Source organism: Pangasianodon hypophthalmus, chromosome 21 (genome assembly GCF_027358585.1).
Source record: "Pangasianodon hypophthalmus isolate fPanHyp1 chromosome 21, fPanHyp1.pri, whole genome shotgun sequence".
Lineage (NCBI taxonomy): Eukaryota > Metazoa > Chordata > Actinopteri > Siluriformes > Pangasiidae > Pangasianodon > Pangasianodon hypophthalmus.
In genome coordinates, this window is record NC_069730.1 from 2937374 (window position 1) to 2962887 (window position 25514).

The 25514-nt window shown below is 36.4% G+C and overlaps 1 protein-coding gene across 2 annotated transcripts in view; it reads right to left on the reverse strand.

Annotated features, from left to right (window-relative positions):
* The window catches only part of vipr1a (vasoactive intestinal peptide receptor 1a), a 39211-nt gene that overhangs the window by 6588 nt on the left and 7109 nt on the right, over positions 1 to 25514 (reverse strand). For both annotated transcript variants that reach the window (XM_026941442.3, XM_034314902.2), the window contains exons 3-8: positions 23665 to 23769; positions 12693 to 12796; positions 11597 to 11706; positions 10946 to 11075; positions 4227 to 4380; positions 2528 to 2588 (exon numbers count right to left, since the gene is read on the reverse strand). In XM_026941442.3, coding sequence (XP_026797243.1) covers positions 2528 to 2588; positions 4227 to 4380; positions 10946 to 11075; positions 11597 to 11706; positions 12693 to 12796; positions 23665 to 23769 — 664 coding nt within the window. The remainder of the gene's footprint in view (positions 1 to 2527; positions 2589 to 4226; positions 4381 to 10945; positions 11076 to 11596; positions 11707 to 12692; positions 12797 to 23664; positions 23770 to 25514) is intronic.

A 25514-nucleotide genomic window follows, 5' to 3' on the forward strand; every position in this document is an offset into this window, starting at 1 on the left:
TTTAGTTTTTTTTTGCCAAACACGCCGTTCACTTCCAGGCAGCGTGATTCATAAACTGAACCCTGGATCTGAGTTTTGCTGCTGAGCTGCACTGAACATTATGTCTACCGGATTTACTGAGGGCAGTTAATCCTGTTTTCGATATATTTCCGAGGCTGTTTTACGAGAAGAAAACGGCTGGCTTGTATTTCTGCTGGTCCAGGTGGAACTACTACGTCTGTACAACGTTAATGGACGCTAAGTATCCGTCTCTGTTTACTCTGAAGAGTATAGCACTGATGTGATCGTTACAATAATGACAGGCTATATATCCAGATATATTCACCCACACACACACCCACACACACACACACACACATGCACCCACACACACACACCCACACACACACACCCACACACACAGGCAGCCGTCATGCAAATAAATGTCTGTATGATTAAGGTTTTGTGCTGTAAGTTTGTGAGCCCCAGGAGTGTTTGAGAGCTGCTGTTCAAAGCTTTGGATAAAAGAATTTGCTAAATGTGTAAATATATTATTATTATTATTATTATTATTTGTATATCACCTGTCATCCATAAAGTACAAAGTGCTTCAAATTAAAAAGTGAAAATTAAAAAGAATTAAAATAAATAATAATAATAATAATAATAATAGATTAGACACAGAACAATAGTACATTTATCACCATGGCATTTAACATTGTTAAATGTTATTTTCATTGCCTTTATGCACAGAATGCAAGCGATAATATTAAAATGTTGCAATTTTACAAAAAAATAAAACTGCTACCAGCACCATGTTTTTTTAAAATCAAACTGATAATTTTGTACTATACAGTTTATGTAATGCAGGGGTTCTCAAACTTCACACACAGCATAGATTTAATTTGAAGAACAACAAGACAAATATGTACCATTTATTCAAGCCATTAGAGCTTTTTATTCCTGAACCTTCCACTCACCCGGATGTAGAAACATTGTGCATCATATTAAAAGCACTTCCTGGTTTTACTAAAACTGTAGATAGATTCAAGTTAACGTTACGTATACTTGTTTTTTTAGTTATAGTTTTTAGATTAACCCTTGTCATTACAAGTGACTATTTATTAGCCTTACTAAAAAGTGACTCTAACAACAGTGATGCTAGTCGTCGGTAATCACCACAGTCATGTGATTTAAAAACAAACAAACAAACAAACAAACAAACAAAAAAGAACAGCAATACACTCAGAGATACTGGATATAAATCATGGACCCTACAATGAAAACCATGGATGTAATGATGCCATTTCATACAAAAATAAATAAATAAATAAATATTTACAGTATTTGGCAGACGCCCTTATCCAGAGCGACGTATGGAAGTGCTTTCTAGTCTCATGCTAGTTCACTAGGTCAGGGACTAAGAGTCCATCAGTCTTTAAATTATGTTTTAAATTAATTTTTATAAATAACAAAGTGCTAATTTAATCACTTAAAGCACTAATAACTTGTAGTTACAAAGTGTTACATACTGAAACGTGCTTTTTTACTACATATGGGTATCTACACACTTGAACTCACGTGTGAAGTAAATGAAATAACACACATATGAAATAACATGAAATAACTCACGTGTGAAGTAAATGAAATAACACACATATGAAATAACTCACGTGTGAAGTAAATGAAATAACACGCGTAATCTTGTCCTCACTACTATAAATAATTTAATGAGGCTCATAAAAATATATTGAGCCATATACTACACAATTATTAACACTGATCATGGTAACACTTTTTTATTCGTTATTATTTATGCTTTATTTTCTACTGCAGCATCCGTGAGAAGGATCAAACTAAGAATTTCACTGTGCAATTGTAGCTTGTGCATATGATATTCTTAAATCTAGGCTCTGCGTTAGTGAGCATACGATTGTCAGAGACGCTGTTATATCATTGTGCAAGGCTCTTGAGCCTTAGCTGGATTAAATTCTGACTCATTTATACGCTGCTTTGGATAAAAAGCGTTTGCGAGATGAATAAATATAAATGCACACGCTGTTCTATAAATAAACAGTTCTGACCTTCGAGATGACACATCATTTATTTCCAGTTTAAAAGCAAAGCATCACAATTACATCATTAAATCTGAATTTTCTCTTGTCAGCTGTGTATATGTGTGTATAAGTCATGTATATACAGTATAAGTATGACCATATGGAGTCTTTACTGCACTTTAATGTGTAATTTGGACATTTAGCTTGCTATAAAGTTCAACCGAAGCGTTGTAGGTGATGCTGCCTTCCTCCAACTCATAAACACAGAGAACTCAGCTTTGTATTTGAAGAAATGTGTTTTGACGCGACATTTCTTTTGTGTACACCAATCCCTGATAGTGTAGCGGCTTCGAGGTTGAGTAAGCTTCTAGCGAGGCAGCTGCACGCAACCGTCTTCAGGAATAAATGTTTGTGTACATTAAACAAATCTGTGTGGGGTTTTTACAGAGCTCTGAGAGGGAAAAAATAACAAGCACTAAAGAAGCACTTACCCGACATCATGCAAGTAGGCTTTAGTAATGCTCCATATGGTGATGAAGAGCGCTGGGACTCCTGTTAGAAACAAACACACAATCACACATGGGCTGGGTGGAAAAAGCTGACAGCAAAAGGTCATTTGGTCAATCAGTCACAATTTTAATTTTCGAAGCATAACAGGGCAACTGGTAAATATTATTTTATTATTTATTTTAACTGATAAATTTTATTTTAAGGTGTTTCGTGCTAGGGAGTGGAGATAACTGGAACTGCATATTAATCTTGAAGATATTTTGTCAACATATCTGAAGGGTTTATCAGTTCTACCGCATGCTGCTATTTAAACGCTGTGTGTGTGATTCACACCGGTGAAATCACGAAACTGTTAGGACACTGCGATCCAGAGCTATGAATCGGTGTACATTGTTTTTCTCACAGGCCCGGGTGAGTCCTCGCTGCTTTAAATGCATTTTTCTCCTCAGAGCGTTGGTCAGCCTACTGGAGCGCTCCCTGAGATCTCAAATGTCAGGTTAACCTTTTTTTCACTTTTCTCGATTGCGCAAGTTGCAATGTTGCATCAGGCTGATTTTTTTGATAATACATAGCCTTTACGCAGTTTAAAAGTCAGATCGGACGCGGTTTAAAAGTCAGATCACTGAGATCAAGACTCAAGGCCCTTTGATATCGCATCGTGTCATTTTGGAACTGCAGTACTAGACTGTACAGCATTAGCACTCCTGCTAATACTCACATTCATAGTGCATTATTTATCATATTCTATATTATTTATTAGTGGCTCTTATACCATAGTGCTGTTAAATTCTTGATTCTGATTGGTCAGAAGGTGCTGATTAATTTTCTATAACAGCAGCTCTGACAGTAGTGCAGCTGCAAATCACAAGTTTATATTAATGCACTCCATCTAATATGTTATTGTTTCTATAGAAACAACTAACATAGGACAACTAACAGCTTTCTGTAAGGAGATATTTATTTAACATTTATGGACGGAGTCTCCAGTGTCAGTGCTTTGTACCACTCAGAGGTAAAGCCTTAACGTTTAGTTTTCCACCAAGCCTTCGGGACAGAAAAGGTTACGCTTGGTGGTTTGTTAGTAACAAGCTGCATTGTTTTGTTTTATTACCTTCAAGGGAAAGGAAAGAAAGTAACAATTGTTTATAGGAACTGCTATAATATAAATAATAACAGGAACTAACTTGTTTCTCAGACACTGCACAAAATTAGATGTAACTATAAACAGATAAAAATTACGTCATTTTTAAATGATTAAAAAATGTAACAGTTGGCAAATTGCTGTGGTATAAAAAGAATAAAACACTTCAGAATGTGCTGTTATAGGAAAATCAACTTCAGGTTTATGTCAGGCCACAACACACGACTCCGTGATTGATTATTTTCCTATACACAGAGTGTTTGTTCCTTACTTATTCCTATTCCACAAACGGATGGCATAAGTTCCATGACATAGTAATAAATAGATGCCGTTCTGCTGAACTCTGGTTAAAAAAAATACAATTTATCTTCCTAATAAAACTTTGTTTATAGTTAGTGTGCTATAATCTGATTCTGACTTCAAGCTGAACTTCCAAAGCGCAGCTGTTGCTACAACTATCTCAAACCAGCTTCATCGTAACCGTGCTGTTGATTATGGACATCACAACAACCGTAAATCTGCTGAGCACGCTCACTCACCCCAGCCAATCAGGATGTACCACCAGAAGTACTTCCTGTGGGAGAAGAAGGAGACCGCGAGAAGTGCGTGTAAGTAGAGGCCCTCCACCAGCAGCCAAAAGAAGCTGGCCATGACACCATACTGGAAGAACACCATTGCAGCCTTGCATCCTACCTGTAATAAATAAAGTGCATGTTTACTATCATTTAACACGTGTGTATACAGGGCATCACCTTTCTGTAACAGGTTTATATAAAGAGGATGCTTTGCTTTACAGCTGCATTAACAACAGGGAAGGAAGTGTTGTGTAACTTCAGTAAAAAAGTGAATCTTGGGGGAAGTGAAAGTCAATCGTCAGATAAAATCATGATCAGTGTCTGGGTTCTTAAGGTTGCGCTGTTAGACTGGGATCAATGGTGGGATGATATATTGTGGTAAGGAAATCGGAAATATTGAGATACTGACATTACAAAAAAGCCGGACGTGCTTTGAACATGTTACGAGAGTCAAAAAGGAAAGAGAAAAACACATTTCTACACAGGTTAGAAATATTCTAGTAGTTTTCTTAATCAAATAGTTAACACTTATTGAAAAATTTGCTAATTACGCCAAATTGGAGGTGCTGTTGGTGGTGATGGAAAGGTGGATGGTGGACAAAAGTGAGAGGAACATGGACAATAGCAAACACCCCCTCCATGCCACATTGACCAAACAGCGGAGCTTCTTCTCCAGTAGACTACGCCAGCTTCGCTGTAACAAGGAAATGTACAAGAAGACATTCTTGCCCACTGTTATCTGACACTATGATGAGTCCACGACGAGGTTGGGCAGCTATGAGGACATTGGAGACAACGGACATGTTTAGTGATTTTGCATCCCCAGAATACTACACTGCATATAGCACAACAAATTTTCCATAGGGTCACTGCACATTCTTACACACACACACTGCCACTTTACGTATAATTACTGTACATTTTTATACACACACTACCACAACTGCTCATCACACATGTCTGTGTACAGTTTTACACCTGCCAACCTGCAGTATATTTCATATTTCAGTTAATCTGTACAGGAATTTCAGTCTGGAAATAACCTGGAGCGCTCTTTATATGTATATTTTTATTCCTTCTTTTTTGTGGTATATTGTGAGCTTTTTGTGCACTGTTAAAAGTCTTGTGAACTGTTAAGTCTTAGCCTTCCTTGTTGCTGTTGTGACACCCAATCTGGGGATGAATAAAGTACGCTCTACTCTACTCTAAAATGTTTCCAATCAGCCAAGACAAGTTCGTTTTCTAAAGTTTAGTTCTTCAGTTTTGCATTAGATCTGTGAGTCTAAGAGTGCTTTCACGCTTTTATTTTCTGAAAAGCACCTCATGTGATACGCAGATATTTTATTATCTTTAAATTATTATTATTAGATATATTATTATGAGTAATAAAGAGGAAATAAAAGTCCCAAAATAGCCAAGTTGTTATTTTTTAGTAACATTGCGTTATTATGTGTCATAAAATAACTTTATATTCGCTCACTAGTAAGATTCATTTTTCACTGGCACTCTGTCCTCCATGTTTCTTTTTGTTACTTGTCCCCAGACCTTGCTTACTGATTGGTCAGGAGGTTTAAAAAAAAAGCACTTCATTTCAATAGCGCTTTTATGAAAAGTTGAACTTCTTTCCATTTTGGAAACTCAACTGTGATTAAGAATAAAAAAACACAGGTGGCAGATTCCCAAAGAATTCCATGTAAAAACAGAAAATGAGAAAGTAGCCTTATGCAGCTAACACGTAATGAACATCTGTCTGAACCAAAATCATTTCAGATGCGTCGTAAAAGTGATAATGCATGTACACAGTGCATTTAATCTGAAACATGACAGAATTCTGACACTGCCTCATTATTTTCATTGTAATGTTCATTAATATTCATTTTATCTGATAATTGAATAGGCTAATTAATATTCAAATATGTTCCAATAGTAAAACTCTTAAGTATTTACACTTTGAATGCAACTTTTAAAAGAATTTGTTCTACTATCAGCATTACAACTTGATGAATTATCAGCAAAGCTAGTTAACAAATTTAGCTAGCTCTAGCTGGGTGATTAGCAGACCTAGCGACCATTAGCTCGCCCACTTAGCAAGGTGTACAAAAACAACACATATCTACAAAACATATCTACTTGTAATTGAACTTTTATACTAGCTAAAATGTCATATGTTGTTAGCCGCTGAGGTGAAAATAAGCTAGGTAGCTAAAATAACTGAAGAGTATATCAGTTCATGGGAAATTATCGAACTGAAATGATAGCTTGTTCTGTATAACTACCATTAATAGAGTACCAGAAGTTGTTAATATATTCTAACTGCCTCTTTGAATATGACAATAGTTTATATTCCACGTCACTAATGCTAACCATCTGCGCTGTTGAAATAACCACATCAAACCCTGGCACATACAGTATTTATTCAGTGGCTTTAGAATAATGGCCTGATCTGCGCCGTCTTTTCAATTCCGTTTGTTTGATTACCATTATCAGCCGTTATCTGTGTGGCTTTGCATATCAGAAATAGTGCCATAAAGCCTGAGCGCTGCACGGAACATTTCTAGGGCTCTTTAATCAGGCGTGGTGTGTTGACCAGCGCTGGATGAGTGGGTGAGCTGGAGGAACTGGAGTGTTTGCACATTGCCACTGTGACAGACATGACGTATCCTTTTTTCCAGGCGACACGTGGAGTGTTTATACAACAGATTACCAACTTAAACTACTCCATACCACACACACACAAAAAGACAGAAGCCTATAAATGTTTTGTGGCAGAGGAAGCTGAAGAAAAGCCAATTTGAGCACTTTGTGGAATTTCACAATCCTTAAGAGAGGAATAAAACACTCGGGGGTGTGCTGTCACAGGAAAATAATTAACAATAGGGTTGTGTGATGCAGCTCAATGCGAAGCAGATTTACTCTTACCAACCTGAAATCGATCATTTATCTATAAAAAACACCTCCTGAAATGTTTTATTCCTCTTATAAGTCAGTAATTCTCCAACCAATCATGTTAGCTGGCTAGCTTGTTACTAACAAAACACAAAACAGGATGTAATTCCAAATTCAGACGCTCCACATCCATGTCGACTGCAGCAATAGACTATGATAATGTATTAGAACGAGTGCATTAATATAAACCTGTGATTTGCCTTGCAACTGGAACTATTCTCAGAGCTGCTCTTATAGAAAGTTAATCAACTTTCTGACCAATCAATATCAAGCATTCAGCAACACTGGGGTATAATCCATAATAACGCACAGGAATCAAACCTAACCAGTTATGGTTGCTGCGTAGCAAAGAGCAAACACGGGCCCGTTACACACCCTGTTTAAGCAGACCATTAGCAACCTCTCCAAACGCTCTGAAGGATCTGGCAAACACCGTGCCTCGCACTAAACCTAGCAAAAAAAAAGACAGACTGTCCCGGTGACTGATTTAACACTGTTTGCTTCAGGGAAGGGTAAAGTTCTCTCATGCTCCGCAGCTGTCAGTGCTCACCTCAGACAGCAGACATACTGGTCATTCAGGGTTAATAAAAAAAGGTGCGTGACTGAAAGTAAACTTTTTGTGTGGTATGATGTTTATCATTTAAATATTTACCAATTAATCCAGGAGTTTATATATGAGACAAATTAGAGAATTTGTTGATCATTTGTCACATCAAATGCCAAAAGAGCATTAACTTAAACCTAAAGTCGTTTGTGTCACTTGTAGTCTCTTGTTGGCGTGTAGCGAGCGCTACTGTTGACGCTTGTGGGTGCGCTCAGTCCAGTGTTCAGAGTAGCTAGATAAAGCTTCTAAAGCCAACTAGTTGAACACAAATTAAAGAAAACACTAATAAGTGTGAATTTTTTTTTTTTGTACGTCCTAGGCTCTGCTCCGTATTAGCTTAATTCCAGATTAGCAAAACAAGCTAACTGCACTAGCTACGTACCCTCACCAGAGGCACCAAAGATCTCTACTACTTCCTCCCAAGCTTTATTTTTCTTCGTAATATCTCCATATACATTTAATGAGAGGTCATATATGATGGATTTAAACTTTTAAAGACTTTTGGAAAAGCATCCCAGACTGAGTGAAACGACGGCATGAATGTGCTATTCATTCATCAATAATTAAAAAAGAAGGACAAGGGCATGTATGTAAAATGGCATTAAAAGTCACTATGAGGGCTAAAATCAGGCAAAACTCTAATTCACACAGTGCTGCAGGTCTCTGCGGCTGGAGTTTGTCACCCACAGGCGGATTTCTTTTCATTACGTGTCATTTGTTTGTGGAATTCAGAAAGGGCTCCTGAGAGAATAATAGCGAAAAAAGCCCTAAAAGCCTCCCATCATTGATCCCAGATGAGAAATGGAACTGCGAAAGGCGTGAGTGCGAACCCTCAAGGCTTCACTACAGGTCTCGAATGATATAAAACTGTCTCGCACTAGAGAAATTTAAACACATTAGCAGGGTGTAAAGCCATGGGCCAGACGCATGACTAAGAAAAATCCCCGCTGTCTCGAACACAAACCAAAAAAAACCCAGCAGCAGTAATAAGGATTACACTTCTCAAGAGACTAATGGATTTATAGAAAATATGAAAAACTAAAGTAATTAAAGATCAACAAAAAACTTAAATACGTGCCCTGAAAGAAAAAATGAGCAGTGTTCAATGTAGTAATATACAGTATATGTAAGGAATAAAACACTCAGTGACGTGCCTATATTTAACATATAGTTATCTTCCTCAAACCACATCCAGCTCTTCAGTAATATCACTCAGACTTCCTGAAGTGTTATCACATGAATATCACATGATCACATTATCACATGAATATCACATTATCACATCTATACACATGAACACAACCTTAGCTGAATGCTGGAGAGTTATGGAGGTGGCCATTTTGGATAACTGGTATCAGTTAGTAGTGTACTTAACGTAATCTGGGACGTGATTAACATAGATAATAATATATTTCCATTTTTAACTTAATTTTTGTAAATACTCACTATGGATATTTCCTATTTTATGTAAAAATGACATTGTCATTTGAAGCAAGTATATAAACATTTGTGAGACTTTTGAGTCTTTCATTATCTGTTAGCTAGACTAGCTTTGTAGCAAAGAAGCAAACATCAAACACGAAACAAGTTTTGGCTAATGGGTTACACTTGAGGATTGGATTGATTTTTTTCACCAAAGTATTCATATAACAGAACTATACATTTCTAGAAACTGAGCATAAACAAGTGTGAAAGAAGAAACTACTAGACATGAGTGCTGGAGTTAGGTACTAAGACTACAAATGATACTCAGAAAGAAGATTAAAAGTTAGATAGCAAACATACCTAAATAGATTTACACACACACGCACACACACACACACACACACACACACACAGAGCGAGGTTGCTGATGGTCAGATTTCTGAGGTAGCAGGTAGTATCTGAATTCCTCACAGAAGTTTTAACAGCTCTGGGCAATGATTTAGCCTCATGCTACGACCATTAACCCATAACAGGCACTCCATTAGAGGCCCAGCAGATCAGTAGTCCTGATATGACACACAATAAAACGCTCAAGCGCTGACTGTAAATGCTGAGATAAAGTGTGAGCCGCTATCTCTCCCAGTTCCCGAAGGACCATGAAGGTGAAGCTGAAGGTCGGATGTTTCCTTTAAATTAAAGGCAGAACTCTAACAGCAAGAGTCAGGTTGATTAGCAGGAAAGGTGGTAGCTTTGTTTCTGCTTGTTATTGAAAAGTTTGTTGAAAATTATATTAGTGGTATATTAAATCCATTTTCAGACATTTTAACAGTCTATTTACTGGCATTCGGTGGTGATTAATTGTATTTATTTATTAATTTGGACTTGAAATTTAATTTAATTGCATTTGAAATTATCATTTAAAGATGCTATGAAGTAATATGACTAGGGTTAGCACTTAGCAGTCTTACTGGGATCAAAATCTTATAAATTTTATGGAATGTTCTTATCGAAAAATAATCAATGACAGGGTGGTATGATGCAGTTTGCCAATTATTACGATTTCTAAATTATTAAACAACAACACATTGTGCTTTTAATCCACTGATCAATACATTTAATGTTGTGTAATATCTACAAAACAAGTTAGTTCCTGTTATCACTTATGTTATAACAGCTGTAAACAGTCCATTGCTTTCTCTTAATTAGAAAAGTTACAAAGTGCTGACACTGGAGACTCCTTCTATAAATTTGAAATAAACATCTCCTTACAGAAAAATTCACCATATCAACAATAATGTGTTTTTCTTTGTTAAATAACATGTTTATAATCTGTTAATTATTAGACTTAGATTACAGTATGTGCAACATCCGCCATAAAAGTCCCAGTTAATTTGCTGCTACTATAGAAATAATAATGATAACGATAAGGATATAGAACGAGCGCATTAATATGTACTTGTGATTTATCTTGTAACCAGAGCACAATCAGAGCTGTTCAAATTTAAAAAATTACATAATAAATCGCAAAAAGACATTGTTTTGTTATTAAATTGGTGGGATGATTGTAAGAAATAGTCATGCTAAATAATTGGGATTTCAATACTGAGAAAAATTATCATGTTTTTGTCAATGTCATCGTTCAAGTTACCCAAAGTTATGAAATTTTAGAGATTTAAAAACGGAAGAATTATGTAGCGAAACCGCTTACAGAACCAGGATTGCACTCGTCTGGATCCACCTCGTAGAGCGCCACGTCCTTCATTATCACCGCGATGGCCTTCAGGATGAATGACAGGAAGAGGTGAATGTGGATGTAGTTCCTCGTACAATGGAGTTTCCTGGACATGAAACACCATAAAACTATTATCTATCTCATAACTACATATCTTGCATATATACAACTTGCTTTCTTTTCTGTGACACATACTGTTCTAGCTATTAGCAATTGCTCAAGAGAGTGTGTACGCAGCCACCATCTGGTGCGTGTTGTTTTCATTCGGGAGACGACAGCATGTGCGAGGCCTGTTTTCCTGTTTAATTGACTGTGTGATGGTTTAAAAGGCATAAAAAAGACAACTACTTAAGATGTGGCCAGTTCTGTGGTATCAGAGCCACCTCTGTATGATGGGAAAGAGATAACGTGAAACAGATGCTGTGCTGCTCGTTTTGTAAGTGATGAAAGAAACCTGAATATATGACTCGTTTGGAAGCATTTTCTGCTAACTGTAATGCGTATGTTTTAATGGACAGTAAAGTTACGTAAAGCGGTGTAATTCAGTGACGCACTGCAACTGCGCTGAGGAAAACAAATATATGCATGCTGAAACCGGTTGGAACCGGTGGCACATCGTTGGCTTACCTGAAAAAGCACAAAATAAAGATGGCGATGATGAGGGACGTCAGAGACACGGTGTGGCCGATGGTGTATCCGATCCTCACCGAGTGCAGGAATTCACCATGAGGGAAATCCTGCACACAGCACACACTCATAACTACATACAGGTTCAAAATACAAACAGGTATGCATATGGTATGATAGATAAAGAATAACACACTTGAGTTGTGCTTTTACAGGAAAATAATCGACGGCAAGGTGGTGTGAAGAATGAGTTACTGTTACCACCCCACTTCACAAACGTTTTATTCCTCTTCCACCACAGCAATTTGGGAACAATTAAAATGACTCATTAAAGAACAACACATTGTACTTTGTTTGTTTTTTTTTTTTTTTTAATGAGACCAAGATTGAGATATTTGTTTGAGTCAAGTCTCACTTGGAAGGTGCACTTCCTATAGTGAAATATGGTCGTGGCAGCATTATGAACTGGAGACGCTTTTTATCCTCACAACCTGAGCTACTTGTCGAAATTAAGAGGGGAATGGATGGAGCGAAATACAGGGGATTTTTTTTTTTACAAGAGAACTTGCTTTAGTTTGCTGAAAATTACTAAAAACTAAAGCTGATGGGAACTTACCCAACAGACTTCCAAGTACTAGTCTGAATGGGTTGAATACTTATGCAAGGCACTGTATATTGAAAAGATATCATGATATATCATAGAGTATAAAGTATATTGTGACATAATTTGTGCAATCTGTAACATGCGCTCTCTTGAGTGGTTTATTGTTTTTAGAAAATGGCTACAAAAACAATGAAATCCAGTGTTCAATAAATAACTTAATATTAACAATATTCACAATAAACAATTCTTCTGCCACACAAAGTAGTCTGTTAACAGTCAGCATTGGTTGCTAAGCAACATACAACACACAAGGTTAGGGGTATCCTATAGATAACATGGGTCATGTGTAATGGGTTTATTGATGTAAAACTTGACACATTAACACAGAATTCAGTTATCGTGATGCAGTTTTTAGTGTTAGTACAGTATATCGAGGCTTTTAATTTAATTATCCATATTAAAAGCCTTAAAGAAATTCCTGATCATACGCACCATGTCCACCTCGGTGACATTGAGGCTGTAGCCGCAGTTCTCGGCACTCACAGCAGGGTCGATGTGGGCCCATCCTTCCTCTGTGCATAACCTTGATATATTACCTACAGAAAGAAGACAGAAATTAACTAAAGAAAGAATGAAACAATGAAATAATTTCTCTAACAGCAACAGAAATACAAGTAGTTTAAACAGAATAAGCCAAAAACAGCCCGTAGATAAATTACAATAATCCTTCGCAATTTTTAAATAGAACAAGACAAGGACTGCTCTCAACTCCCAAACGTTCCCATCATTAACAGATCCTCTGAGGTTTGGTCGTTTTGTTATTGTTGTGAAATTAAACGCTGCTGATAACCTTTGGTTTCTTCTAACCAGTCTGAGTCATGACGTCTTCTTAAAAAACAGAGGAGGAGAGAGAGCTGACAGTCCTGGACTCAAATCCTGCTAAATGTTCTTGGAAATCAGGGCAAAAAAAAAAAAAGTAGAACGAGAGCGGAAAAGAGTGTCTGAATAGGGTCTGATTTACTGCGGACGACGAGAAGACGAGAGAATTCTTCATCTCCACAGTAATTTTCGTCTTCTAGGTGAAGAAAGACAAAAAAAGATTCACTAAAGTTTTTAACTTTTCATTTCCACCTGCTGGGAAGTGAGTCATGAAGGCAGCCGGGATCATTACTCTACTTTCACAGAGACCCAGGACGTGAGAGTTAGTTCTGGACACTTCTTGCTGCTTTTTTTCACTTTTGACTGGAGCAGTCGAAGTACTCCTCTTCATAACTAATGCAATTTTGCTTGAGAACTTTGCTTCGATGGTTTAATTGGATTTTATAATCCAAGTCTGCAATGACTTTCTTAAAAGTCAAAAGTCAAGACAAGATGAAATGTGGAGTTTTCTGTCCAATTAAAGATTTTCTAATTAAAGTTGCGCTAATGTGTTACTTTGCTTTTGAAGTTCTGTATTATTCACCGCAATTAGAGAGATGAATTGATGAATAAAATGAATAAAACATTGTCTCTGCTTCTAGAAAGTTCTCCTCTAATTAGAGCTCTATTTACTCCTGAGGAAACGGGAATCAAGGTGTAGGAAAATCTACAGCGTTAGGTAAATGTCACAGAACGACGACGCTCCAAATCCAATATCTAATACCGTGTGATTAGTCTAGTTATTTTTCATTAACCAGTGCGTCTATATTCTTATACACATATACAAGTTTGTGTAGTCTCTTGTCTTCCTAGATTTCTTCCTACTAACTGTTTGTAGGGCTGAACAATATGATGATATGATATTGCAATGAATTGCACTTTAAGTATTTCTTAAACTTGGATGTTAGAATCTTTTTATTAAAAAATCTTTTGACGATGCTGTTTTGCTAGTACTGTACTTCACCAAATTCCCCATTATGTATCGCAAAAATGGTTTAACATATTGCTTTATCGCCATATTATTCATACTACATTCCTTCTCTTTACTATTTCTAAACTCTTGTTTTAACCACTTCCCCATTTAGATCTTGGTTATGAATTTATCTCTGCTGAGCCGATAAGCCTGTGTTTCGACCCCATAATTCTCAGATATCTAACATCAACTTTATCTAGCATCAGCTTCCTACCACATTTGGCATAAAATGCAGCCTCATTATAACTGTGGAAAAAAAATGACTTTCTCTAAATGTTGAAATTAAGGGTAATCAGGGATAATGAGCACCAGGTGAGAATCATTAATCATAAACTTCTTGCAACAAAGAAACACAAACAGGAAACACTGACCATATAAGAACAATGTAGAGCTCATGACCCGACCCTCGTGATTGAAAAGTATTTATTCAAATTATGATGCTATGCTACATTAATTGTGGTTGCATTAAACCAGGATTTTACTCTAGACTATACACAAATGATTGCAATGCCTTATTCCACAGTGCTGTTGAATTCTGATTAGTCAAAAGGTGTTGATGAATTTTCTATAACAGCGGCTACAAATCAGAGATGTATATTAATGTGCTTATTCTAATATGTTATTGATTCTATGGTAACAACTTACACAGGGACTTGTATATGAGACACTCGACAGAAAAACATGTTGATATGGTGAAGTTTTCTGTGAGGAGATATTTATTTCACTTTTTTTTGGAAGGAGACTCCGGTGTCAGTGCTTTGTAACAGTCAGAGGTGAAGCTGTATCTCTAAGTTTTCCATGACAGGGATGTCTAAGGCCAGAGAACAATTTAGCTTTTTCTCAGTTAGCTGTTATAACATAAGTGATAACAGGAACTAACTTGTTTTGTGAAAGTTCCACAATGTTAAATGTAACTATAAATGGATAAAATGTTCTTTAATAAATTAGGACAGAGGACACTGCGCTTCATGGTTTCTTGCTGACGAGCTGCCTCAAGAGAGGAAAAAAGAGAGGCTGGTGAGAGGATAGTGGCTATAACATAAATAACATAATTATCTTGTTTCGTGGCTGTTTCACAACACTGCAATTGCTGGCAAATTACTGAGTTATAAGAGACATAAAAAACTTTGACATACTGTTATTAAAAAATAATCAAACAGGAACTCTGCTTCCTCACTCCACCCCACTGTTAATTATCTTCCTATAGCAGCATAACCCAAGTGTTTTTTCCTTATATATAATTACAGAGACTGCAATAATCATCATAATTCCACAGAATGGATTGAGAATTGATCCAACATGGACTCTAAGGTAAAAGTCATTTCTGCAGAGATATATTAAGGTCGTCAATATTTAAAGCAAAGCATCAGCTGTCACCTAAAGCTGCCTGAATATTGAAAACACTGAATAGATGATTCTTTGTCATGTGTTCCAGGCAGCTCACCTCATTTTCTAGATGAATAAGGAAGCTGGTCAATAGCTCTGTAGGGAACATGCTCTAACTGCTTGGAAAAGTCTGACATTGGAGATATCACTGGATTTCCTCAGCGAGCAGCTGAATCGCTCTCCCTGTGGAACGGTGTAATTGATGATGGTCTCGTTTTGTCCGGAATTTCAACTTGCGCTTAATCAGCGAGAGTAGTGACACAGACTCTAAAAGCACTCGGCTCATGGAGCTTAAGTACATTCTGAGATACTCTGAAAAACATCAAAATGTGTGAAATGGCGATTAAATAATACCCATAAGAGCGCCTCATCTCAATGGATGGAATACAGTGATACGGCAAAAATATCATATAATATCAATATTATACAAAATTACGTCACGATATATAGTTTTGTTAACAGAGCAAAAAAAAGGCCACTCTGGATTCAGAGTTGTTTGTCCAATACTTTAATACTAATACTAAGCATTATGACAAACGTATTTTACAAAGAAAAGGAGCGGAAATTAAACAACTACAATATACAAATATAGTCTAGTCTAGCAAGTAACTCTTTACACTGAATAAATAACAAAAGTTATAAAAGCTTCAACAACTGACGCTAATGCCGATACATACAAAAGAAAAATTAAGTTATTATACCACGATATTGATATCATATGATCATATCGCCAAGCCCTACGAGAATGTAAACTACAATCCAAGTATGTGTTTTTACAGATGCACATGTCATAATCAGGATAATCTCTGGCAATAGAGACTAGACAAACGAGACTCTGTTGCTATTAAGGTCCACGCTGTAGACAGGATTTGTTCTGAATTGAGGTTTTGCCAGAGGAATGCTTTCATCAGTCCGAAAAACAAGAATAAGAAGTTGGGCATGTTGTGTTGTTTCAGTGAGAGCCTCAGTTAAGCACAGGATGGTGAAAGAGCTAGTGCAGTCAGTGAAACTACAAGTCATACAATCTCACAAGTGCAAGGAAGCTAATTTGTAATAGAATTCCATGAACATATCGTAACCGGGGTCATCAATCACTACATATGCACTCATTCTGAGTACTGAAAGTGTTTCTCCATGGCTGAGTGTTCTTGGAAGATATGAGTGTTAGGAGTTCCCTGAAAGTGACAGAATGGGAAACTACAGGATGAGCAAAGCTCTGAAATCAAACATGAGAACCCCACTGCACATTCACAGATCAGAGTGAACCTTGATGTGGACTCGTGTCAGCCAAGACCAGGAATCTGCTCACCGAAACTAAAACATTTTCCGATCTTCAGCTGTCCAGTTTCAGTGATCCCATGCCAACTGTTGCTTCAGATTCTTGTTCTTTTTTTCTTTTGACAGGAGTGGAACACAATGTGGTCTTCTGCTGTTGTAGACCATCCACTTCAAAATTTGACATTTTCTATGTTCTGATATGCTTTTCTGCTCACCGCGGTTGTAAAAAGTGGTTATTTGAGTCATCACTCAACCAGTCTGGCCATTCTGTTCTGAGTTTAATCCTTGAATAGGTTGTGCTACAGTAATATTTATACAAACAAATATGCAATATTCACACAACCCCGTACATTTAAAGAACCCTGTTGTTTCTTTGTCTCATCACAAAATTTTCCTGCGCAAATTTGTACTTAAGTCTGAGTCTTGGATTCTTGTTTTGAGATTTCCTGGTTTTGACCTTCACCTGTTTCTCTTGGTTTAGTCTATAGCCATGTCTCCATGCTATGGAATATGATTATTACAGTAAATCCAACAATCATAAAGTTAACACTTAGTTAACACACTTGTGTCCTGCCCCTAACTGCACACTGCAGCAATAAACTAAGTGCCATCCAAAATGACATTTCGATGGATGGTTCTTTAACAATTTTTTTCCTGGTGCTACAAAGAACTGAAGAATCACTTCTTATCATTACAATGGTCCATTATGGTGGAATATGATTCCTGATTTCATTGTGGAATAAAAAAATGTTGAAAAAGGAGAAAAGTTAAATTTTATGGCCAAAAAAACCCGTTTTTGCAGCACCTTTATTTTTAAGAGTGTGATTCCAGATGCTTCAACTCCATCAAAGTGGTAATACAAGTGGTTAAACTGCAGTGTTGAAAGACACAAATTCCCATGTTTCCATATAAACAAGAGCCAAAGGTGGAACTTATTAGTAGGAACCCTAATCTAATGAATGGATGTGAGGGTGGGCTGGAATAAATGGACAACCTTAAATGAAACTGACAGGCAGAAGTAGTTGGTTCCCTCTGAAACAAAATAAAGCTAGGTATGACATGCATGAGCATAAGACACAACCTGTTTTTGTAGCACAATCTAATAAAAATGTGAAGGTCAAAAGGTCAGTCTCCAAAAAAGCCATTTTCACTGATCACTCTTCTTGCTAACGTGGCAGTGGCGTGAGAAAGCACGCTGTTTTCACGTGCTAAGTTATGACCATCGAAACCACTTTGTTCATAAAATAAATAGCTGTCTACTGTAAAGCTTCTGGGTAAAAAGTTCAGACGTGTCAGGACACGCGAGGGCTCAGCCTTCCTGAATTTATTACATGTTCCTGGATTCGAGTGGCTCGGCATTTCGTAACACTTGTTTTCCATTTCGCTTTCCTGCACAGTGCTGATTCGACTTTATTTGTGTTCCGCTTGACGTGACCACTATAAGAAGAGATTCAACATCGAAGGCGTTGGGCACTGAACAATAATTTCAAGAGAAAAGGTATTAAATCAACACTCGGTGTGGTAATTTAGCTTTTTTTTTTTTTTTTGCTTTACATAAAAGAGGGGTATTTTTTAAATAGTTTTGTTAAGTTAATGAAGATTAAAGCAGCAGGCAGACTCAACTCTATATAAAGCTAAATAAAGCTGATCAGGCAAACAAAAAAATTAAAAATAAAAATAACTTCACTTTGTGAGTTTATTAAATTCGCAACCTTGGATGCATGGGCTATTATAAAACAAGAATGCTGAGTTGTGGTCTCTTCCTTCCTATAACACGGCTACTTTAAATTATTACATTTAATTATTAAAAATTGACTCCAAACTAGCTTGCTAACAAACCAACTAGCCTGCTAACAAACGAAACTAGCTTGCTAGCTAATGTCAGCTGAACCACTACAGCATCCATGTAAAAAAAAAAAGTACTACAAAAAATATTCCATCACTTCCCCTCAGTAAGTAAACATTTGCATTGATGTCTCAGTGTATATTGTATTTCATATCTTCTTTAATAATGCAAGCAGATAATATGATATACTGTGAACTTGTCATACTATCCAACCGCTAAAATGAAAATAACAATCTTTTAGTTTAAACATGTGTCTTGGGATTTGACTCAACGTTATTACGCACTCTGATCCCGAAACATAAGAATCCAAAACACAATATTTCATTCCCTGGCATAGATGCTATAGAACAGGGCTCATTAATTAGCTTTGACCTACTGAAGTTTGTATTTGGGCAGCATTATTTCCTCTGAGACCCAAAAATCTCTCAGAGGAAATAATGTTACGCAAATACACACTTCAATCGTACTCCGAACTCTTGGACACTCTCATCCACTCCTTCACATTACACACATTCTAACAATGTTAATTCCAATGGTTGAAAATGATGATATATTTAAAATATGGATTAATTTTTGGGACTAATACAGACTTTCATTTTAAAAACAATATTAGTCCTGTGTTTCATCAAGGCTCAGAGTTATCCTAGTACTTTTAATCTGGACAGCTTAACTTTCTTAAATTTGCATTTTATCGATAAACCAAAGGCCAACAGTTACAGAGGGATGAAATTCGCTGCACTAATCGCTAACACAGCTCACGTTAACTCTTATTTTTAGATAGTGCTAAACTACCACCTATATATAGTTATTCACTTGATAAGGTCTTTTTTTTCTTTGAAATTTCACCCAGTCTTCTTTCAATTAGGTCACTGTTTGTCAATTCCCACCCAATAGCTAGCTCTCCCTATCACATAACTGTTACTAACCAAGGAAGGTGAAAGCTAGCATGTGCTTCATTTGAGACACATGACGCCAGCCTTGTGCTGAGGAAAGCGCTATCTGCCCTCTTCTGCATACACGAGCTCACAGATGCTCACGATTGGCTAAATTCACTCTGCTTGAGTTTTGTGCTCTCATGGACTGGGTGAACGCTTCCCCCTTTTTGCAGACTCTTCATAATTTTAAAGTAACAAGAAAATTGTGCTATCATCAGTGTCAACATGAGTGAGCCAGACAGATAAATATTTCCATGTACACTTTATGCTGTTACCTGAGTTTCTTACCAGTAGATGTTGTAAATTTATAAAAGCTTCCATGTCAAAAAGAGTATTATGACTTTTAATATATTTTGTGCTGTGCCAAAGTATCAATAAAGCTGGATTTTCAGAACGACATTCCTGGAAGGTCAAAAGAGGAAAGCAAAGCCAAATATTAATCTCTCAATCTGTCTGTTGTAAATTTTCTTGCACTGATTCGCTTTGTTCCGCTTTGTTGACGACACCAAGATCTCCAATCGGTCAATAATATATATGGCTTCATCCTCTGTAGAGTGCAGCACTACATTCCATCGATTCTCCATCTGTGTTTCCCATCATACCCCCAAAGGGGGCTGATTGTATCGTCAGATCATCCCACCCCCACGTCTGCAACAAGCTTCTCCCCCAATCACATCTGGCCAGTATCACCGATCTCCAGAGGCTGTCGACATCAGGACGATAAATCCTCGCCACTTCGCCCTGAAGCACCTAAATCCCTCAAACCCTGTTTGGAATGAGCTTTGAAAAGCACGCTCTCAGAGGCCCATTTTACAGGCAAAGCTTGTCTCTTTCATCAAGAAGGAGCCATGACCTGATAGACATTAACTATATCTGGACTGGGTTTAGAGAAAAAACCATCAAAGCTGTAGATGGAAAAAAGTTGAAAGCTATAAGCTGACATGGAGCCAAATGACGAAAGCGTATAAGAGAGTCATGCTAATAATTAAATCAAATCACAGATTTATATAAAAATGCGCTCATTCTTATACGTTATCATTTCCATAGTAACGACTTACACAGGGACGTGTATGGCAGACGCTTCACATAAACTGATTAATTAAAAAACGTGTGTGGAATCATTGGTGATATGGTGAAGTTTTCTGTAAGGAGATATTTATTTAGCATTTTTGTAAGGAGTCTCCAGTGTCAGCATTTTTGTAACATTTGTAACGTTTTCCGACGTCTTTAGGACAAAGGATGGTTTCTCTGTAACGTGAAAAGCAGCGTTCTTTTTTTCTGTCTTAATAGGTTCAAGAGTAAGAAAAAAGAGAGGCTGGTGAGGGAGCGATGTTTATAGCTGCCAAAAATCTAAGAGAGAACAGGAAACTATAAATGGATAAACAGTAAATATTGTTCTTTACTAAATAAAAAATTGCAAATTTGTCGAATTGCTGTAAAAGAGGAATAAACACTTTAGGATTTGTCACTGATTATTTTCCCGTAAGACCATGCCCCATTAGGTTTTATTCCTTATTTATCAGAGTAAGGAATAAAACACAAATTTTGACCTATAATTTAAAAAAAAAAAGGTACCTTTCATTCCGTCTAGATTCACAAATGTTCCATGGCACTTCACGTGGAAGTCATTTTGCTAATATGAAGATGAAACAGATGTGTTTTTACTTTTGTGCAGAAATGGCTTCCTTTAAAGCTTGATGATTATAGCCTGATAAGCCTTACATAAACAACAGATCGCTACCCGAGTTCCGTGTGAAAGTCCTGGCTTTAAAGACATAATCCACTTGAATCTGAGTTTAGTTAAATGCTGAAAAAGATGAGTGCAAAGAGCGGATGATAGCAATACCTGCATCCAAACCTATGTAAACATACACTGAAGTCCTGCTTTACTACAGGTTTTATGGACAATTTTAAATAAGAGTCTTTTAAATAAGAAAACAAAATACCCAGGCAGTTTGCCAAAAATTACAATTTTATATTTATTAAAAAATGACACATCATATTTTTTATGCATTTATAGTTACACTTAATGATGTTGAACATATGTGAAACAAGTCAGTTCCTATTATCACTTACGTTTTAGCAGTTATAAACAATCGTTCTCTCACTTTCGCTTAAAGCTCATAAGAATCAGAAAACGCAACATCCTCTGTCCTTACACTTTCCTGTGTCTGAAATCTTAATGTTACAGCTTTACTCTGATTGTTACAAAGCACTGACACTGGAGACTCCTTCCAAAGATGTTACATAAACATCTCATCACATAATCTATCACCATATCATATAAATAATGTTTTTTAATCAGTTTATTATTAGTCTTAGGTTAATGTGGAGCGTCTGTTATACAAGTCCTTGTGAAAGAGCTGTGACTATAGAAATGATAATGTATTAGAAATATTAATATAAATTAATAAATTACATTTCTACATTAATATTAATATAAATTTGTGATTTGCAGACATACTACTGTCATAAAAAATGAATCAATGGCGGTATTGAAACTTATCCACCATCTTCTGATCAGTCGGATTCAAGAATTCAGCAGCACTGTGGTATAAAGTTCTGTGTGGCCGTAGCATGTAAAGTAAAAACCTTAGATATCATTTTCTCTCTGTACGTTTTTCGCAGTTGCTACACTCTCACTAACTGAACACACAATTTATCAGATCGTACACAAATGTGATACTAACACTCCGAATGTGCGTGTACAATCTGATAAACTGTGTGTGCAGTTAGTGTGTGACCTTCCTTCTTCTAGAGAAATAGATTTCCTTGGTAAATTTAAATAAACATATGGACACAATGCTATTAGAGCACAAAAACAACCCAGCATCTGTGCAAATTCCTGCTAAGGAAATCCTAAGACATCTTACTTATAAAAAAATGAAGTACTCGAGGTGAATTTAAAGTAAGCAGCTGCAACGGCGCAATCATAAATCTCACTGCTTTGGCAAAACGACCTTTCCACTGGGAGGTCTCAGGTCAAATTCATGTATACAATTTATTAATCCATACCACGTGATAATGCTTTCTTGGGAACGATGCGAGTGCACCAGAGTGGAGCGCTTCCATGTGAATACTGAACAGAATTTGATAGTATCATACATATTTATTAGAAACCATACAGCTTCTTTATTCAGTATAAAGCTGAGTAAGGACACTGACATGTCTAGTAAAAAGATAAAGCAATTTCTAGATGAGAAACAGCTATCATCTCGTGTTGATCTACAGCTTTGGAGAGACAGATGGATGATTCTAAGAATCTGAGGTGTCATTTGGGTTCCACTGATATTACATTTATGAATAAGTACATAAAGGTAAAAGACATTTTAAACGAAGTGTGCATGTTTCAGATAAATATCTTTAAACACTAATAAAACCCTACAGAGTCTACAGCACTTAGACATCTCATGCTCTAAAAAATATGCTTTTTTTTTCTTTAAAACAAACTTTTTTCCACAAGTCGTCCAATACAGGTTATGAAAAATATAGATTTTAGTTCCTTCGCTCACGTGTGTTAACTTAACACTTTCACCCCTATGAAATATTTGGAACATTCCACACAAGGCACATGTTCAGCAGGAAATTGTATCATTCAAATTTCCTGAAGATAACGGAAGAAGAAAACAATGTTCTTTCATTCCTTTTCCTGAGATTGTGATATTAAAACATGAGGTCCTACACTAATAGGTCACAAATTATAGACTGAAAGTAAACTATCAATTTAAAGAAATACATTTTTAAGTAAATCATTAGAATATACTTAATTTCCTCATGGATGCTAGTTAAGCACATTTTACGCATTTAGCTAATTCTATGCTAAAACTCATGTGTGTTACTTTCAACCCTGCACTTATTTAAGAGCAAAACGCCTTGACCTATCCACATTTTTTTAAAGAAAATCTTTAAAAAAAAAAAAAAGTGGGTTCTGCACAATCCTGTACTACATCTTACAAAAATATTAACACAACTAATTTTTATTTATTTTTTGAAACAGTGTGAATATAAAATTATGGGAATATATTTACTCACAAAACCTCTACAGCTTTCAATGCCATCAGCATGAACTGTCTTAAACTGTCTAAATCCGGGTTTTAGACATTTTATCTATTACAGTAATGGTGTTACCTTCCCGGTCACTGACATGAATAAAGTATTTGGGGCAGGGGATGGTGACCAGCTGTCCAACAGACGCCGACGGCCAACACGCAACGTCCCACTCGCTGCTGCAGCCTGAGGGAAAAAAGGTTATAAATAAAATAAAAAATTAGACTACAATACATTCTAAACAAAACAGCACTAAATTAGTTCACAGTGCATCATTTTTAATAATCGACCCTTGAAATATTTTATTTATACTGAAATCACATGACCCTGAAGATAACTAGTTGAGATTTCCTTATCACGCTGCAATACCACACCCCTAATTTCAGTCGTTTATCTGCTATCACCTGGCCAAAGGGCGATGTGAAAGAACAGATACATTGATACTTCTGCTGTTCAAAAGAAGGCATTTGCACGACCCCTTTAGTGCAGCTCATGCTAATATTTCTCACTTTTTTTTTATTTGCTTGATTTGATTTGTCCAGAAACCACAATACTGGTGAATTCTCAATTCTGATTGGTCAGAAGGTCTTCTAAAACATACATTGTTTATATTAATGTTTATTTTAATGCGCTCATTCATAAGGAATTTGTAAAGCGAGTGTTCTGAATAATCTAATAATAAAGTCTAATAATTAATGAAAATGTAACCCACCCAAATAATTGATGCTGTATCAGTATGTATGTTCACATGCATATTTTTTTGTTGTTGTTGTTATTATTTCCCTTGCCTGATGTGTAAAACATTCAGACATATATATTTTTATTTATTTATTTATTTATTTAGTGTGGGGATGAGAATAAGTAATGAAGCGTGACCATGGGTGTTGACGTCACATGCGCGCCAGCTCATTGGAGAGAGATGTGAGCCACGTGTGTGGCTTTCACTCAATCTGATCCATCCTCGTGAATATTTTTCCAAATGGATGTCTGAACTGTTTTATTGCATTAGCTACTTGTGGATGGACTGGCTCAGCATTCTGTGATCGTGTTGGCTTCGCGCAGTGAAGGAGAGCTGCGCTGGATTTTACTACGGAGTAATTTCATCATCAGAGGACTCTGCCTCAAGGAAGAGAAAGTTTTCTTCATCATCAGTTCTTGCAAAGACTCAGCAGGCATTCACACATTCACACTGACTGAACTGAGCCGAACACAGTCCTATTTCACTCAGACCTTCATATGTATACACACACACACACATATATATATATATATATATATATATATATATATATATATATATATATATATATATATATATATATATACATGCATACATATGGATGTTGACTAATTTTTTTGTTGTTGTTGTTATTGCTGATTGTGTTCAATTGGTAATGTGCAAAGTGTTTAACTACAGATTATGCTGTTGATTGAAGTGAAAGTGAAGAAGAAGTAATGCATTCAGTGAATATAGTTACTGTTCAGTAAACTGATTGTGTATGTCCCTTCTATTCGTTCAGTTAGTTCTGAAGTCAAATTAAATTCATTCAAGTGCAGTCACACGTATTAAGATACAATTTCATGGTATGAGACCCCGAACCTGAGACTCCAAATACTATTGTTTATATGTAATTTGATGGGCTCAGACCAGATATTTTCCCTCTTTTTCTTTGATATTAATCCGACGAACGGGTTACAAAAAAAAAACATTTTGTTATTTGGTAATGTTTTCTCTAAGGAGATGTTTATTTAACATTTACAGAAAGAGTCTCCAGTGTCAGCAAGTTTACATGCAACTAAACAAACTGTGTTTTGTTTTGTTTTTTTGACTTCAGGAAAGAAAAAAAAAGTGGTGAGGGAGCGAATGCTTACAGGCTGCTATAACATAAATGAGAACAGGAAATAACTTGTCTTGTGAATGTTCCACAGCA